The sequence below is a fragment of the Physeter macrocephalus genome, chromosome 19 (assembly GCF_002837175.3).
Source record: "Physeter macrocephalus isolate SW-GA chromosome 19, ASM283717v5, whole genome shotgun sequence".
In the NCBI taxonomy this organism is placed as follows: domain Eukaryota; kingdom Metazoa; phylum Chordata; class Mammalia; order Artiodactyla; family Physeteridae; genus Physeter; species Physeter macrocephalus.
This window is the reverse complement of record NC_041232.1, coordinates 15,262,236-15,280,654: the sequence shown is the minus strand read 5'-3', so window position 1 is coordinate 15,280,654 and position 18,419 is coordinate 15,262,236. Positions and strand designations below refer to the sequence as shown.

The 18,419-nt window shown below is 45.5% G+C and overlaps 1 protein-coding gene across 1 annotated transcript in view; it reads left to right on the top strand.

Moving 5' to 3' along the window:
* Nucleotides 1–2,140, top strand: part of VSIG10 (V-set and immunoglobulin domain containing 10) — a 14,568-nt gene extending 12,428 nt beyond the window's left edge. Inside the window, exon 4 of the mRNA XM_028480546.1 lies at nucleotides 2,082–2,140. Coding sequence (XP_028336347.1) covers nucleotides 2,082–2,140 — 59 coding nt within the window. The remainder of the gene's footprint in view (nucleotides 1–2,081) is intronic.
* Nucleotides 2,141–18,419: the final 16,279 nt, after the last annotated feature.

The window sequence follows — 18,419 nt, the reverse complement described above, 5'->3', positions numbered from 1 at the left end:
GGGCCACCGTGCACGGGGCTCGACCTTATCGTAGGCTGAGTTGGCGTCTTCAGTTTAGGGGCTACACACCATATAAAGAGAGATCTGGGGAGTTCCCTGGCCATCCATTGGTTAGGACTTGGTGCTTTCACTGCCGGGTGGCCCAGGTTCAATCCCTGGTCGGGAAACTAAGATCCCACAAACTGCGTGGCACAGCTGAAGGAAAGAAAGAGAGAGAGAGGGAAAGAGGGAGGGGGAGAGAGAGAGAGAAAGAGAGAAATAAGGAAGGGAGGGAGGGAGGGAGGGAGAGAGAAAGAGAGAGAGGGAGGGAGGGAGGGGGAGAGAGAGAGAAAGAGAAATTAGGAAGGAAGGAAGGGGAGGGAGGGAGGAAGAAAGAGAGAAAGAGAGAAAGGAAGGAAGGAAGGGAGGGAGGAAGGAAGGGAGGAAGGAAAAGAAATGAAAGAAAGAAAAGAAAGGTAGATAGATAGATAATGATAGCTAGATCGATCGATCCATCTGGGCAGCAGGAATCCCCGAAAGCATCACTTTTCATCAGCTTGGGGGCTACACTGCCCTGGATCCTTGAGGTGGACCTTAGCATTACACTTCAGTGTCGTACTAGTCCTTTCAAGTGGAATGATCCAGAGACCCCTCGCCTGCAAGGGCCTTGCTACTCAAGGTGTGGTCCTCGGACCAGCAGCATCAGCGCTTCCTGGAGGCAATTAGAAATGCAGATATTGGGTCCACCCAGACCAAGAGAGTCAGAATCTGCATTTTAACCAGCGCCCCCAGGTGACTTGTATGCACTTCCAGGCTCAAGTGCCCAAGAGGGAGGCGGGGAGAACTGGACGGTGTCAGAGTCCGAGAAGGGTCCAGGCTCTGTGCTTGCTTCCTGTGCTCCTGGAATTGGGAAAACGTCTGGTCAGCTCCCTTCTCCAGACACATTTCTTAACCCTGAGCACATATTTAGATTCAAATTATTGGTCAAGTCTCAGGGGTCACAGGAATAAAGACTTAGGCAAGATCTGCAAATAAAATGGAAGGGTAGGGCTTCCCTGGTGGCGCAGTGGTTGAGAGTCCGCCTGCCGATGCAGGGGACACGGGTTCGTGCCCTGGTCCGGGAAGATCCCACATGCCGCGGAGCGGCTGGGCCCGTGAGCCATGGCCGCTGAGCCTGCGCGTCCGGAGCCTGTGCTCCGCAATGGGAGAGGCCACAGCAGTGAGAGGCCCGCGTACCGCAAAAAAAAAAAAAAGAAGGGTAAGGGCAAAATAACACAACCCCACCAGCTGCCTCTGCTAATTTCACCCTCTCTCAGCATTGTTCCATCATTTATTCACTTCCTGGGACTTACTGTCCATAACACACTTCGGACATCCTCATTATGTACCACTCTGAGTGTGTATACTGCTTTCTATTTGCAGTCTGGGCAAGTCGGCTGCCTCTGTTTCACCATCGGTAAAATGGAGCGTCCTCCCCAAACTCATGTCCACCTAGAACCCCAGAATGTGATCTTATTCGGAAATGGAGTCTTTGCAGATGTAACTAGTTAAGGATCTCAAGATGAAATCATCCTGGATTGAGGGTGGGCCCTAAATCCAAGGACTGGTATCTTATAAGAAGAGGAAAGGCCACAGGGAGACATACACACAGAGGGGAAGGTCACATGAAAACGGATGCAGAGACCAAAGTGATGCAGCCACAAGCCAAGGAACACATAGAGCCATCAGGAGCTGGAAGAGGCCAGGAAGGATTCTCCCATGAAGACTCTGATGGGAGCACGGCCCTGCCGACACCTTGATTTCAAACTTCTAGCCTCCAGAACTGAGAGAGAATAAACGGCTGTTGTTTTAAGCCACCAAGTTTGTGATACTTTGTTACAGCAGCTCCAGGAAACTAATTCTGAGGGATAATACGAGCTCTCAGCTCACAGGGTGATTGAGGACTGAACTAGATACTGTGTGCAAAACACTTGGCACCTGCACTCTATCTGCACTCAGTAAATGTTAATGTCACCATAGCAGTTGACCCTTGAACAACATGGGGGTTGGGGGACCAACCGGTGAGAAATCTAAAAATCCACGACCTGCTCTCTCTGCCTCAGAAACAAAGGAATTGATAAATGACTCGCCCAAGGACAGGAAGCTGAAACAGTTTGGATAGAATCAGGACTCAAACTCTAGTTCTTTTGATTCTATATCCTGTGATCTCTAATCAGACACAAACTTTTCCCCACAGTGAGCTAATTTAAAGATCTGTTAAGTTACATTTATTAAAAAAAATCCACATGTATGTGGAACCGCGCAATTCAAACCTGTGGTGTTCAAGGGTCAGTTGTATTTGTGATGTTGCCATTTCCTGCTTCACATTTGCCAGACTTCTCTCTCCAATAAAGTTTAAGTCCTTTAAAGGCAAAGACTCTGTATTCCTCCACAGTACCTGGAACCATGCGGAGCACCTAAATCCTACCCAAAAAGATTTGCTAGATCATGTGTGGAAGGTCACCAGGAAAGCAGTCAGCACCACCTGGATAAAAGCAAGAGTGCTGGGGTCAGACCAGCCTGGCTATGTGTTGGCTCCTCACTTACGAGCCAACTGATCTTGGGTAAATTAGTTCACACATGTTATCATCTGCAACTTACCAATCATCCTAATTTGCAGGCTACTGTGAGGATTACAAATAGTAAGTTAATAAGAAAGAGTCAAAGACCTTCTGAGCGCAGAAACCTCAAAGAACAGGACTGAGAGGGGACTTCCCCGGTGGTCCACTGGTTAAGACTCCGCCCTCCCAATGTAGGGGGCCCGGGTTCGACCGCTGGTCAGGCAACTATCAATAGATCCCGCACGCTACAACTAAGACCCTGTGCAGCCAAATAAATAAATGAATATTTATTTAAAAAAAAAAAAAAAAAGAAGAAGAACAGGACTGACAGAGGTGACTCTTTCAAAATCAGAAACTGCTCATCACTAACAGAAATGTGGTTTAGGAGCCAAATATGCCAGAAAAATATCTATAATGTGCATGACAGTTCTAGGAAATTAACTGACTCCTATGGAATAATGAGAAAAGATGAATAAACCAATAGAAAAATGGACAAAATATGAACAGATAATTCACAGATAATATATAGGAAGTCAATACGCATATGAAAATTATCAACTCTACCAGTGATCAAAGAAAACCAAATGAAAACAATATGCCATATCCCAACTAGCAAACAGGAAAAATCTAAAAAATTAATAACACTCGATGTCGGTGGAGATACTGGGAAATGAGTACCCTCACGTGGTCTTTGTAGAGAGAGTGACTGCTAGGGTTTCTTTTGGGGGTGATGGAAATATTCTGGATTAGAATGGTGATTGTAATACAACATTGTGAACATACTAAAAAAAACAAACAAACAATGAATTATAAACTCTAAAATAGTGAATTTTAGGGAATTCCCTGGTGGTCCAGTGGTTAGGACTCCAAGCTTTCACTGTCGAGGGCGCAGGTTCGATCCCTGGTCGGGGAACTAAGATCCCCAAGCTGCACGGTGCGGCCAAAAAGTAAAAATTAAAAAAATAGTGAAGTTTATAGTATGTGACTTAAATCGCATTTTTTAAAAATGGTCCTAAAACCAATTGGGTCGGATTTGGCCCATGAGGCATAGTTTACCAACCCCTGTCCTAGGGCAGAGAGCGAGTCTTGGTCCCCTAGGTTACCCAAGGCCAGGTATGGTACCTGACACAGAGGGGACACTCGGGAGAAGTGTGCTGAATGAGTTAGTGGGAAGGGTAAACCATCTGAATGCCACTTGCCTGGGAAAACAAGCACCTGCTGACACAGCAGGGCTCACTTCTCAGCATGTCAGCTCTCCACAGCTGCACCTCTGAGGATTAACCTCATAAACTGTGAGGACAACCTCACCAGGGCCAGCACAACCCAACACGCTCTGGCCCTGGCTTACTCATTGTATTGGTTTCCTGAGGCTGCTGTAACAAAGTACCACAAACGGGGTGGCTTAAAACAACAGATATTTATTCTCACAGTTCGGAACGTCTGAAGTTCTAAATCAAGATGTCAGCACCTTGCCCTGTATGAATTCTTGGCCCACAGAAATCGTGATAATGACTGTTGTTTGAAGCCATTAAGTTCTGGGGTAATTTGTTCCATAACAGGAGATAACTAGTAAATGAACCTTGTCTGTCTTGTTCACTGCTCCATCTTCAGTACTTAGAAACTGCCAGGGAAAACCAGCTTGGACTACAACCAAGAAGTTTCATTAAGCATCTTTAAAGTCTGAAAGGAAGAGATCTTCGAAGAGGGCATTTGGGGTTAGCAGATGCAAACTAGTATATACAGAATGGATAAACAACAAGGTCCTACTGCATAGCACAGGGGACTATGCTCAATATCCTGTGATGAACCAGAATGAAAAAGAATATAAAAAAGAATGTGTGTGTACATATATTTATGTGTGTGTGTGTGTGTGTGTAACTGAATCACTCTGCTGCAGAAATTAACACAATATTGTAAATCCAATACACTTCAGTTAAACAAAAAAAGCAAAAGGAAGGAAGAAATGGAAGCAATTCAGTTCACTCCAACACCCTGGGATTTCTTTCCCAGACCTTCTTTCAAAGGGTTGTCCCAGAAAAGAGGAAGGTGAGTGGACCCCAGAAGCCCAGGACAAGGCCAAGCAGACTTACTGATCTGTACCACACAGCTGGCTCCTAACTCTGGCCCCACTATGTGGCTCCCGACACACTTGAACTTCTTGCCGTCCGACAGCTGGGGCTGGTTCAGCATCTCAACCCCCAGCTTTGACGTCCCCACAACCACACCTCCTGGCTCTTCTGTCCACAGGAGGTCTGGGTCTGGGTATCCTCCGGCCCAGCGACAGCTGAGCTGCAGCGTGAACAATCCTGGTGACAGCTCTGCCCAGCACTGAGGGGCTGACGCAGGGGGCGCTGCAAAACACCAGAGGACGTGGCCTTAATCACAGACTAAGATGAGCCACTGGGCTGACCCTAAGGATTACAGAACCAGGGTATCAGAGAAACGTCAACCCCAGGTAGTGTACCTTGAGATAGCTCCTAGCACAAATTAGTGCCTGACACAAGTTGGGTTTCCTCGGCTGGGTGTTAAATCATGGAAGAGATTTGCATTTCTCACTAGCCACGTGTGGCTATTTAAATTTCCATTAATTTATTACAAATTTATTTCCTCCATCAGACTACTCACATTTCCTAGTCATCACACATGGTAGCTATTAGACCATACAGAAGAGAACATTTCCATCATCACAGAAAGTTCTACTGGGCACTGCTGGTCCCTAGAGGGAGTTGCAGGAAGACGGAGATTTATTCATCCCCAAACCTCAACACACTTTTTTTTTGCTATGGGCAAGTACCACTTAAAAAAATATATAAAAATTTAACAAATTACAAACCTGTTGTAACCTATGTGTTCATAATTATATATAAAATAATATATATTATATATGTATGTAGATAGTATATATATCATGTATGTCATATACCTTTATATATTTTATATAATACATATAAATAGAAATTTGGATCTTATTTGTAGATATGTGGCATCTAAAAGAAAAATTACTGGAAATATACCAAAATAATGGTTCGAGTACAAGTGATTATTTTCTTCTTTCTACTCATCTGTTTCCTACAACAAGCACGTATGACTTTATATACGATAAATGTCTTTTTTTCTTTTTTTTGGCGGTACGCAGGCCTCTCACTGTTGTGGCCTCTCCCGTTGCGGAGCACAGGCTCCGGACGCGCAGGCTCAGCGGCCATGGCCCACGGGCCCAGCCGCTCCGCGGCATGTGGGATCTTCCTGGACCGGGGCAAGAACCCGTGTCCCCTGCATCGTCAGGCGGACTCTCAACCACTGCGCCACCCCAGAAGCCCCGATAAATGTCACTTATGATAGACAGCATTGAGACTTACAAAGGCTCTGAATAACGTATAAAGTAAGTGTGCCATTGCCCTGCCTGCTAATTGTCGTTCTCACGCTCCCTTTCGTTAGCATGGATTAGGAGTGCACCCTGTGTTTATTTCTACAGTGGTTTTCCTCCACTAAATGTGTGCATAGGTGCATTGGGTTGTTGTTTCTTCACCTGCAAAATAAAGATTCATGAACTATTGGTTCTTAACAGCGCTAGAGGGCCTGTGTTCATGGAGAGCATGAGAGCAGATGAATGGATAAACAAATTGTGGTAGAGCCATACAATAGATACCCTTAGGCCAAGAAATGAAAGCAAGTACTGACACAAGCTACAACAAGATGAACCTTGAAAACATGATGCTAAGGGAAAGATGCCAGTCCCCAAAGGTCATCTAGGGTATGATTCCATTTATATGACATGTCCAGAATAGGCAAATCCATAGAGATAGAACATAGACTGGTGGTTGCCAGGGGCTGGGGGAAGAGGGTATGGGAGTGACTGCTTCACGGATATGGGGTTTCCAATTTGGGGTGATGAAAATGTTTTGGAACTAGATAAATGTGATGGTTGCAAAACACTGTGGATAGACTCAATGCCACTGAATTGTACATCTTAAAATGGTTAATGTTATGTTATATACTTTCACCTCAATTTAAAAAAAAAACTTTAGGGGCTTCCCTGGTGGCGCAGGGGTTGAGAGTCCGCCTGCCGATGCAGGGGACACGGGTTCGTGCCCCAGTCCGGGAAGATCCCACATGCCGCGGAGCGGCTGGGCCCGTGAGCCATGGCCGCTGAGCCTGCTTGTCCGGAGCCTGTGCTCCGCAACGGGAGAGGCCACAGCAGTGAGAGGCCCGCGTACCGCAAAAAAAAAAAAAAAAAATCTTTAGACCTGGCATTAACCCTCTATGACTCACAGGGATTCTCCTGTACTCCTAGTTAGCAGTGAGCTTCCAGAAGAGGCAACACTCTCTTTGACATGTGTACGTGTGTGTCGAGGGAGCTGCAGAAGCACAGCAGTGAGAGGCCCGCGTACCGCAAAAAAAAAAAAAAAAAAAATCTTTAGACCTGGCATTAACCCTCTATGACTCACAGGGACTCTCCTGTACTCCTAGTTAGCAGTGAGCTTCCAGAAGAGGTAACACTCTCTTTGACATGTGTACGTGTGTGTCGAGGGAGCTGCAGAAGCATGTTAGAACCTGTGCATCAGGTAAGTCTTTGTATACAAAGGGGAGGCACAAACACGCAGTTCACGAAGGGTCAAGGTGAAGGAGTGGGGGAGGGGAGCACTTCTTACGCACAGTAGACCAGGAGCTCGGTGGTCACCTTTCGATGTCTCCCGCCGAGCATGTTTGTGGCCAAACAGGTGTAGTTCCCTTGGAGGTTCTGCGACATCAGTAACAGCGTGAAGCAGCTGGCCGTCAGGTTGTTTCCGAAGGGCTCGGTGCTAGAATCCGGGGCCCGGAACCACCACTCAACCATGGGCGGAGGCCAGGAGCTGCTGCTGCAGCAGAAATCCACCCGGGAGCCCTTGGCCGCATACAGTGTGCCGTTGGGGAGCCTGCCGGTGCTGGAGATGTTGACCTCAACCTGATAGGGGCCTCCTGGGAACGACAGAGCGGGTGGAGAAGGCGTAAGAGTTAACTGGAGCCCCTTACCAGCTCTAAGAGACACAGAGATGATCAGGAAGCAGCCAGTGAGGATGACAATATCAATCACTTATTATGTGACAAACACTGTGCCAAGTGCCCTTAGGCATGCTTTCATTTACTCCTGAGCAATTCCGTGAGATTTACTGAGGGGATCAATCCTTACAGAAGATGGAAAATGCAAATCGCCCCTTTTCAAAAACACGGATGAGTGGAAAGGATATCTGTGCCTTAAAGAGTTAATGTAGCAGGACTTCCCTGGTGGTCCAGTGGTTAGGATTCTGCACTCTCACTGCCAAGGGTCTGGGTTCAATCCCTGGTTGGGGAACTAAGATCCCACAAAAAAAAAAAAAAAGAGTTAACATAGCAGGCCTGAGTGCTTTCCTTAGAAAGGACTGCCTGCGAGGTTGGCCTGGGCTGGCAACTAGGAGCTTGGATTTCAGGGGGGTTCCCACCGTTCCCAGAACTGGTAAGAGTGGGGTTCACCAGGCCTAAACTGTTTGTACAAACAGTGTGGCTTATGCTGAACACCTGCTTTCCTTCTGAGAGTCTGGAATTTTGGTATGTGCTAGGCAGAGGATGCCTATGTGACCAGCCCCAGTAAAAACCTAGGGCACTGGAGTCTCTAACGAGCGCCCCTGATAGATATTCCACACGTGTTGCCACAACTTGCTGCTGGAGGAATTAAGCGTGTGCCATGTGACTGCACTGGGAGAGGACTCTTGGAAGTGTGCTCCTCCGTGTCCTGTGAGTTCTCCTAGAGAATCAGTGAAGCTGCGGGTGGTCTTGGGGACCCCTGGCACAATTTCACACTGAAAGACAAGAAACATTGGTTCCAGTCCCAATTTTGAACTCCGCTTACTAGCTGTGTGACTTTGGGCAAAGTATTTAACTTCTCTTAAGCCTCCATTTCCTCATCTGTAAAATGGGGGTGATGCTAGAACCCACTTTATGGGGTTGTCATGACAATTAAATGAATTAGTATCGTACAGCACTCAGAACAGTGCCAGAAGTGCCGTCCCACGATTGGTACCCAGTGCATCTAAGATCCTCTTTGATCCTATTTATACTAAAGTCCTGTAGTGTGTTGCCTCCACCAGAGACTTCCTCTTAAGAAGAGTCCAGAAAGGGCAATGCTTGGTCAAAGGGATAAATCTATGACTGTAGAATTTTGGGCAAAAATATGCCCAGGGGATAAATTATTAGGGGGAGGAAAGGCTTTGCCAGATCCCCTCAAAGTACAGAAGCTACTTCCACCTATTCTGGGGCCACTGTATAACAACAGAAATTGTGGGTTTCTGAGGAAAATATTCTTGACAATATGCCTGTCTAGTCAGGGCTGGCTCCTAAGAGTTGCAATGATTTGCTGGAATCATGTCACTTCCCACAGAGGGTCTGGGGAAAAAATTATACTGTAGTTTGGGAGGTGCTCAAATATCCCATTGCCTGTTGCTGACTAGTTGGGTAGGTATGTGGACCAGTAGGTCCTAGGGAGTGCCCACAGTTGGCGAGCACCCAGCCAAGCACAGGGTACCTCTGTGGTATTGGTAGCCACGCCTGGGCCAGCAAAGGTACTGTGTTAGATTGGACCACCTGGGTCTTCCAAATTGTGGTCTGGAGGGCCACAGAGGCCTGTCATGAACAGTGAGACCCCCAGAAACTGGCTGGGATGGGGCTTTTTTTTTTTTTTTGACTGCGCCATGTGACTTGCGGGATTTTAGTTCCCTGACCAGGTATCAAACCCTCGTCCTTGGCAGTGAAAGCACCAAGTCCTGACCACTGGACTGCGAAGGAATTCCCTGGGAGGGGCTTTTGACCAGCACAATGCTGAGCAAAACATGGGTTTGGATAAAGGGAATGGATGAGAACGCTGTAGGCGGAAGGGTTAAAAAAAAAAAAAATCAAATGAGAGAACCTGAAGGGCCTTCTGAATTAAGTGTTCAAAGGTTACAGCTTTTTTATAAACCCTTGGGTTGAGTCTGCTTTCTTAATTAAAGCTGACACCATCTTCTTAAATCCCTGGGGTTCTTCCCTTACTCTGACTAAAAAGAAGGCGGTACCCCTTTCCATCCCTCCAACCTCTCTCTCCACCCTGCTGATATTCCTAAACAGAAACCACCAGCACTTTTTGCTTGCAGGGTGATGGTAGCAATCACTCGGAGAGACAGACAGATAGGGGAGGAAACAAAAATAAAACAGCAAATAAATAAAAATACAGTGTGTTTACAAAGGTTCAGCATCTTATGGAGGCCTTGGTCATGTCAGTTTCTTGGATGGATGTCTTAGCCTAGTGGTTATGAACTTGGACTCTGCATTCAGACAGACCTGAGTGTAAATTCTACTGCCGCTTCTAGACAGACAACCTTGAGCAAGTGTCCATCCCTCCTATTCTCACTCTCCTGTCCTTACTATGAAATGAAAAGAACAGGAGTAACTTCTATCACCAAGTTATTGAAGGATCCAATGAGAGAATATAAGCAGAACACTTAGCCTGGTGTTTGACATGTGGTCAATGTTCTATGAATGTTATCTGACATTATTAACAGTAGTATACTTGTACATTGATTCTAGAACATGCATCGGCAAACAACGGCCCACTGTCTGTTTTTGTACAGCCTACAAGCTAAGACGGTATGTACAGATGAACATCCACAATCGATGTGATGAGCGAGAACACTAACTTTGAACCCCAACTAAGTGAAATGTTATCCCTCCCCCACCCAAAGAATCCCATTCTTCTCATTAGTAGGCCTGCACTACCAAAAAAAATGTACTAGGTTATGGGAATTCCCTGGCAGTCCTCTGGTTAGGACTCGGCGCTTTCACTGCAGTGGCCTGGGTTCAATCCCTGGTTGGGGAACTAAGATCCTGTAAGCTTCGTGGTGCGCCCCCCCCATCAAAAAAAAGTACTCAGTTATTATTATATTTTGAATTTTGTCAACAAAAAGCATGTGGAAATTTGTTTTCTCTCTTGTTATATAAGTACTTATATGATATCCTCGTTTTTACCTGTTGACTCAGAAAGACTACAATATTTACCGTCTGGCCTCTACAGAAAAAGTCTGATTCCTGTTCTACAACAATCCACTACTGCTGCTGCCTTCCTGTTCTCTGTAGTCATTCTTGACATCAGAACGCACTTCTTTCCTTCCCCACCATAACTATAGGTTGGCCAGTCAAGTGTCTCAAAGAGTTAATTTACATCTCAGGGACCCACAAAATAGGAGATTCCCATTTTCATATCTTGGGTTCTTTGACAAGATGAAAAGTTATTTTCCTACATTTATTCTTCACACTAGCATTTTTATTTGAAAATGACCTAAGAATGTATTGACTAGCCTCTGCTAACCAGTGGGTGTACCTGTTGTTCCACAGTGGGACAAGATCCTTGGGGAAACTTACAGAGTGTTTTGATATCACTTAGAGATGGAACATAAGGAATTCCCCGGTGGTCCAGTGGTTAGGACCCTGCACTTTCACTGCCGAGGGCGCAGGTTCAATCCCTGGTCAGGGAACTAAGATCCTGCAAGCCGTGTGGCGCAGCCAAATTAAAAAAAAAAAAAAGGAGATGGAACATAGAGGTGAATATAACAACCCCATTGCCTCCCCACCTCCCTAGTGACCACTGATTCTGTCCAGAAGACCAAAACCCAGAGGTCCTCAGCCTCTTACAAGCATACATCTCTGCTTCAGATGAGCTTGGCGAGACTCGGGTTAATCAATCTTTGGGCAAAGGTCATCCCATCTTCTGACGGGGCCAGCAATCTTTCTTCAGGATGCCCAACATCCCCTTTCCCTAGGACCTTATGTTGTGATAGGGCACAGTGACACCATCACCATCACAGAACGAGTACAAATCAGATGGGCCCAGTTAGTCGGGGAACATGGGGCTTTCCCGAGACTCCCTTTCCTGGAAGTTGGGAGTGGCAGCCACATCGCTAGCTAAACAGGAGCACTCCCATCCTCCAAACCCCAAGTGAATCCAAAGGGGTTCTTGGAGGTTGATACAAACCAGCTTCCTCATTGCCCAAGTGCCAACCAACTCAAATGCTCCCTCAATACTTGCTGGGCCTGAGAAAAATAGACACAGGGAGAGTCTGGCATTGTGTACTACTCAGCTCCCCAGTGGCTAAGAGATCGTCTCTTGAAAGAAGCACAGATTCTACTGAAATATGTTAAGGTCTGTGCTACCCACTCCACCCACTCCAGGCTTTCTGCAGGTAAACACACAGTGGTTCTAACCTCGTATCCACCTGACTTGGAGGCAGGAGGGGATAGGTAGGCAAGTCAGTGAAATAAACAGCTGTGGCAATCCTGAACTGCTCTGGACTAAGGGATTTCTGTACCCTCAGGAGCAGCGGTCCCAATCTCAAAGGCAAGACTCTTCAACTGCATCATTAAATTAAGAAGGAACAGTGCAGAGTTCTTACTCCTGAGATGAATAACAAAATCACATTGCAGTGGCCATTCCAGACAGGTTGTATCACCCCAGGCCTATAGAAAACCTCACTCCCTAGAAGGCACAGGCACAAAATGCCCACTGATAGATAAGCAGAGATCCAGGTGGTAAGGAGGGAGAAAGCTCCCGGCCCTCATACAGCCAACTTCATGTTTCTGCAGCATCTCTGTCCATTCACACATTCAAGGTCACTTATATTTCTTTGTATATCTTGGATATTAACCCCTTATCAGATATATCATATGCAACTGTCTTCTCCCACTCAGTAGTTGGCCCTTTTGTTGACAGTTTCTCTCACTGTGCAAAAAGCTTTTTAGTTTGACGTAATCTCATTTGTTTATTTTTGCTTTTGTTTCCCTTGCCAAGAAGACATATCCAAAAAAAAAAGTACTAAGGCCGATATCAAAGAGTATATTGCCTATGTTTTCTTCTAGAAGTTTTATGGTTTCAGGTCTTACATTTAAGTCTTTAATGCATACACCTCCATATCAAAAAAAATAAAAAAGATTAAAAAATGGGCAGAAAAACTGAATAGACATTTTTCCAAAGAAGACATACAGATGGCCAACAGACACATGAAAAGATGTTCACCATCACTAATCATCAGGGAAATGCAAATGAAAACCACAGTGAGATATCACCTCACACCTGTCAGAATGGCTATTACTAAAAAGACAAAGAATGACAAGTGTTGGAGAGGGTGTGGAGAAAAGGGAACCCTTGTGCACTGTTGGTGTTGGAATGTAAACTGGTGCAGCCACTATGGAAAACAGTATGGTGAGTCCTCAAAAAAGTAAAAATAGAACTATCACACAATCCAGCAATTCCACTCCTGGGTATTTATCCAAATAAAACAAAAACACTAATTAGAAAAGATATGAGACTTCCCTGGTGGTCGCAGTGGTTAAGACCCCATGCTTTTACTGCAGGGGTCATGGGTTCCATCCCTGGTCAGGGAACTAAGATCCCACATGCCATGTGGCACGGCCAAAAAAAAACAAAGAAAAGATGTGTGCACCCTTATGCTCATTGCAGCATTATTTACAATAGCCAAGATATGGAAGCAACTTAAGTGTCCATCAACGGATGAATGCATAAAGAAGATGTGGTACATATATACAATGGAATACTATTCAGTCATAAAAAAGAATGAAATCTTGCCATTTGTGACAACATGGAGGACCTAGAGGATATTATGCTAAGTGAAATAAGTCAGGTGGAGAAAGTCGTAAGTGTATGGTTTCACTTATATGTGGGATCTAAATCATGAAACAAATGAAAAAACATAAAACAGAAACAGAGTCATAGATACAGAGAACAAACAGGTGGTTGCCAGAGGGGAGGAAGGTGAGGGAGATTTAAGAGGTACAAACTTTCAGTTACAAAATAAATGAGTCATGGGTATGAAATGTCCAGTGCAGGGAATATAGTCAATAATTATGTAATATCTCTGTATGGAGCCAGGTCATAACTAGAGTTACTGTGGTGATCATTTTGAAAAGTACAGAAATATCAAATCACTGTGTTGTGTAACAGAAACTAACAATGCTGTAGGTCCATTATACTTCAAAAACAAACAAAGAGACTCAGAAAAAGAGATCAGATTTGTGGTTATCAGAGGTGAAGAGTAGGAGGAGGGGAAATTGGATGAAGGTAGAAACTTCCGGTTATAAGATAAATAAGTACTAGGGATGTAATGTACAACATGATAAATATAATTAACACTGCTGTATGTCATATATAAAAGTTAAGAGAGCAAATCTTAAGAGTTCTCATCACAGGAAAAAATTGTTTTCTGTTTAATTTTGTATCTGTATGAGGCAATGGATGTTCACTAAACTTATTGTGGTCATCATTTCATGGTGTATGTAAGTCAAGTCATTACGCTGTACACCTTAAACTTCTACAGTGCCGTATGTCAATCATACCTCAATAAAGCTGGAAGAAAAAAAAATTTTTTAAACAAGACAAGAAAACAAAGTCACGTACAGATAACAACTTGCCACATCTCAGATTTTTTTCCCCTAGCTTCCAAGGCCAGGTTAGAATATTTCCAAACTTTTTTCCTTAAGAGACTAAGTTATCAATCATGTCAGTAGAAAGACGGGAAAAGCAAGATCTAGGCACGCAAGTCTCGTTCGAAAAGCCCAGATGTACTGACTGATGGAAACTTGAGATGCATTTTTCCCACAAGAATCCCGTCACCTCCTTCACCAGTTGATGGAGGTAACATGGACCAAGTGCATATACACCGTGTGCCCAACTCTATGCTGAAGTCTGTGCGTGTTTATCTCATGAATGTGTGCAGGGAATCTGTGCCTAGCTTCCACCATTACCCCTGAATTCACAGATGATAAAACTAAGGTTGGAGGAGTTCAAGCAACTTCCCCAAGGTCACAGAGACAACAGGCAGCAGGACCTGCGTTTGAACCCGGGCGGCTGGGCCTCAGAGCGTATGCCCTCAGCCCCTCAGCAACATCACCACCCTCCCAGAAGTGGTGGTTGGGTCAAGCCTAATCCATTTTCCGAAATCTTCCAAGCAGAAGTGAGGGCTGAATTCCAATCTGAGATGCCAAGGACTCCCCTTCTGCCACTGTCTGAGGAGCAAGAAGGGGCTCCCTGGTGCCCAGAAGGGTCTGGTGTTGGCCCGGGGTCTCTCGTGGAATGGGAACGAGGCCTGACGTTCCAGAGGGCCCTGGTGTATGTGAAACCGGAGGACACCTGTGCTATGGACTGAACGTTTGTATCCCCCAAAATGCATATGCTGAAGCCTGTCCCCAGTGTGATGGCATCTGAAGGTAGGGCCTTCGGGAGGGGATTAGGTCATGGGAGCAGAGCCCTCATGAATGAGATGAGTGCCCTTATAAGGAGAGACCCCACAGAGCTTGCTTCCTCCCTCTCTGTTCTCCAACAAGGAGAGAAGACACACATCTGCCAACCAGAAAGCAGGCCCTCACCAGACACTGCATCTGCCGGCACCTTGATCTTGGACTTCCCCGTCTCCAGAACTATGAGGACTAAATGTTTGTTGTTAAACCACCCAGCCCATGCTATTTTTGTTATAGCAGCCCAAACTGACTAAGACAGCCTGTGTCCTGTTTTCACGAACAAGCCCTACACCAGTCAGGGACCCCCTATGTTTCCAAAAGAAGAAGTTTCCTTAACACAAATCGTACCACAGTAACTCAGGGAGCTCAAAACACCATTTGAGTTTAGTGATTTTTTTAAAATGTAAATGCACTTTCATCATAAGAAGACTTTGCATTTATCTCCCTACAGGGCAATAATGAAACTAATCCATCCTCCAATAAACTTAGCCAATGATTAATAAGTCAGTGTCAGATAAAATCATCATAAACTGGAGAGAATGATAATAAAAAAAAGAAGTCCCAAAAGTTGTAATGCCACCTTACTCCTCTGAGGTCAAAAGCAAAGACACTTATTGACAAGACTGACATGAAGCAATTATTATTATTTTTGGCCGCACCGTGCAGTACGCGGGATCTTAGTTCCCTGACCAAGGATCGAACCCGTGCCCCATGCGTTGAGAGCACGGTCTTAACCACCACTGGACCTCCAGGGAAGTCCCGAAGGAATTTTTTGTGTGTGTGTGTGGGGAAAGGGGGTTCTTTATTGAAAAAACCTCTGCCACCACTGACGCTCAGAACTGGATGCCAGAAAATCCATCGCTGCCCCCTCCAAGGAGTGCAGTAATGGTGGAGAGTGGTATGCATGAAGGTGAGGATGCAGTGAGGAAAGAGGCAGGGTCCTGCTGAGGAAGGGAGTTTTGAGAAGGAAGTAGAGGAGGAGGCTCAAATCTTTCAGAAGCAGCAGCAGCCCAGCCCTGGGGCCTCCTAAGACTTTGCCATCTAAGGGGAGCACAGCTGCCCGGCTCTCCTGAGCCCTGTTGCAGCCACCACAGGTGCTGATGCAGTCCTCCTTAACCAGGAATTTGTTCTGCTTCCTTCTGCCTCTGCCGTAAGCAAAGGTCTCACAGAGCCTGGACTTCGCATTGTAGAAGTACCTGATGAACAGGGCCCTGCAGGGACCCACGTAGGGAGGCTCCAGGCAGAAGGCAGGGCGCAGGGCCTGGGCCTGGTTGCTGTTTTCACCCCCCGGGTTGCTGGCCACCAGGGTGCCCAGGAAGACTAGAAGGGCTGCAGAGAGGCAGAGCTGGCTCATCTTCGTGGCCTTGCAGGAGGGCTTCTCCCGAAGGAATTATTAATTACCGTTTGACAGCTGGAGTGAGGGAGGCCTGTTGGCACCCACCCATGGGCTCACAGTGAGAACCAATCAGAGCTGGGCCAAATTGGGTGACATTTTTTGATACACCCACATTCATTCCTGGCCATTCAGCGATTCATCCACGGCATCTCCAGACCCAAAAACACTGCATTCGCAAATTCCATAAGCTTTAAGAGTTGGTGGAAAACGTACAAACCATCCAAAAATCTAGACGTGTCCTTGAAGCCTCTCTTTCCTTCATCCTCCACTTCTAATCCACCAGCAAATCTTGCTGGTGTACCTCCAAAATATTTTCTGAACCTGTACATTTTCACCAAGGTCAGAGCTGCTACCCTGACTCTGGCCACTAATATCTTATACCTCCAATTGGCTTCCTTGTGTGGTTTTTTGTTTGTTTGTTTGTTTTTAGTTTCTTTAAGTTCTTTTAAAATTAATTTTTATTGGAGTATAGTTGCTTTTGGTTTCCTTGTTTCTTATTTTACCAGTCTTTCTTGAGACCTCACACATCCATTCTCCACGTGTAATTCAAATGATACCACATCCCTGCTTGGTTACAGCTCCAGGAGTTCCTCCTGCACCCAGAATAAAATCCCAATTTTTGACCAGGTGTATTAGTATCCTGGGGCTGCCTTAACAAAGTAAGTCGGGCTTCCCTGGTGGCGCAGTGGTTGAGAGTCCGCCTGCCGATGCAGGGGACGGTGGGGACTTCCCTGGTGGCGCAGTGGTTAAGAATCTGCCTGCCAGGGCTTCCCTGGGGCGCAGTGGTTGAGAGTCCACCTGCCGATGCAGGGGACACGGGTTCATGCCCCGGTCCGGGAAGATCTCACATGCCACGGAGTGGCTGGGCCCGTGAGCCATGGCCGCTGAGCCTGCGCGTCTGGAGCCTGTGCTCCGCGACGGGAGAGGCTGCAACAGTGAGAGGCTCGGGTACCGCAAAAAAAAAAGAAAAAAAAAAAAAGAATCTGCCTGCCAATGCAGGGGACATGGGTTTGATCCCTGGTACGGGAAGATCCCACATGTCGTGGAGCAGCTAAGCCCCTGCGCCACAACTATTGAGCCTGCGCTCTAGAGCCTGCGAGCCACAACTACTGAAACCCACATGCTGAGAGCCCATGCTCCACAACAAGAGAAGCCACCGCAATGAGAAGCCCACGCACCACAAGGAAGAGTAGCCCTCGCTTGCTGCAGCTAGAGGAAGCCCATGCTCAGCAACGAAGACCCAATGCAGCCAGAAATAAATAAATTAAATTAATATTTTTTTTAAAAAAGAAGATATGGTACAAATATACAATGGAATATTACTCAGCCATTAAAACGAATGAAATGATGACATGCAGCAACATGGATGGACCTGGAGATTATCATACTAAGTGAAGTAAATCAGACAGAGAAAGACAAATATCATGATATCACTTATGTGTGGAATCTTGAAAAAAAATGATACAAATGAACTTATTTACAGAAACAGAAACAGACTCACAGGCTTAGTGAATGAACTTATGGTTATGGGGGGAAGAGGGGGTGGGAGAGGGATAGACTGGGAGTTTGGGACTGACATGTACACACTGCTATCTATTTAAAATAGATAACCAACAAGGACCTACTGTATAGCACAGGGAGCTCTGCTCAATACACTGTAATAACCCAAATGGAAAAAGAATTTGAAATAAAATAGATAACCAACAAGGACCTACTGTATAGCACAGGGAACTCTGCTCAATACACTGTAATAACCCAAATGGAAAAAGAATTTGAAAAAGAATAGATACATGTATATGTATAACTGAATCACTCTGCTGTACACTTGAAACTAACACAACATTGTTAATCAACTATACTCCAATATATAATATAAATTTTTTAAAAAGAATAAGATAAATCAAGATCCTTATCACTGTTGATGGAGGTAAAATACAATTTGGTAGTATACCTATCAAAAACAGGGAATTCCCTGGTGGTCCAGTGGTTAGGACTCAGCGCTTTCACTGCCAGGGCCCCGGTTCAATGCCTGGTCAGGGAACTAAGATCCTGCAGGCTGAGAAGTGTGGCCAAAAAAAAAAAAAAAAAAAACTTTAATGTGTGTACCTTTTAACCAGTGATCTCACTTTTCACAATCTCTAGTATAGAATATTAGC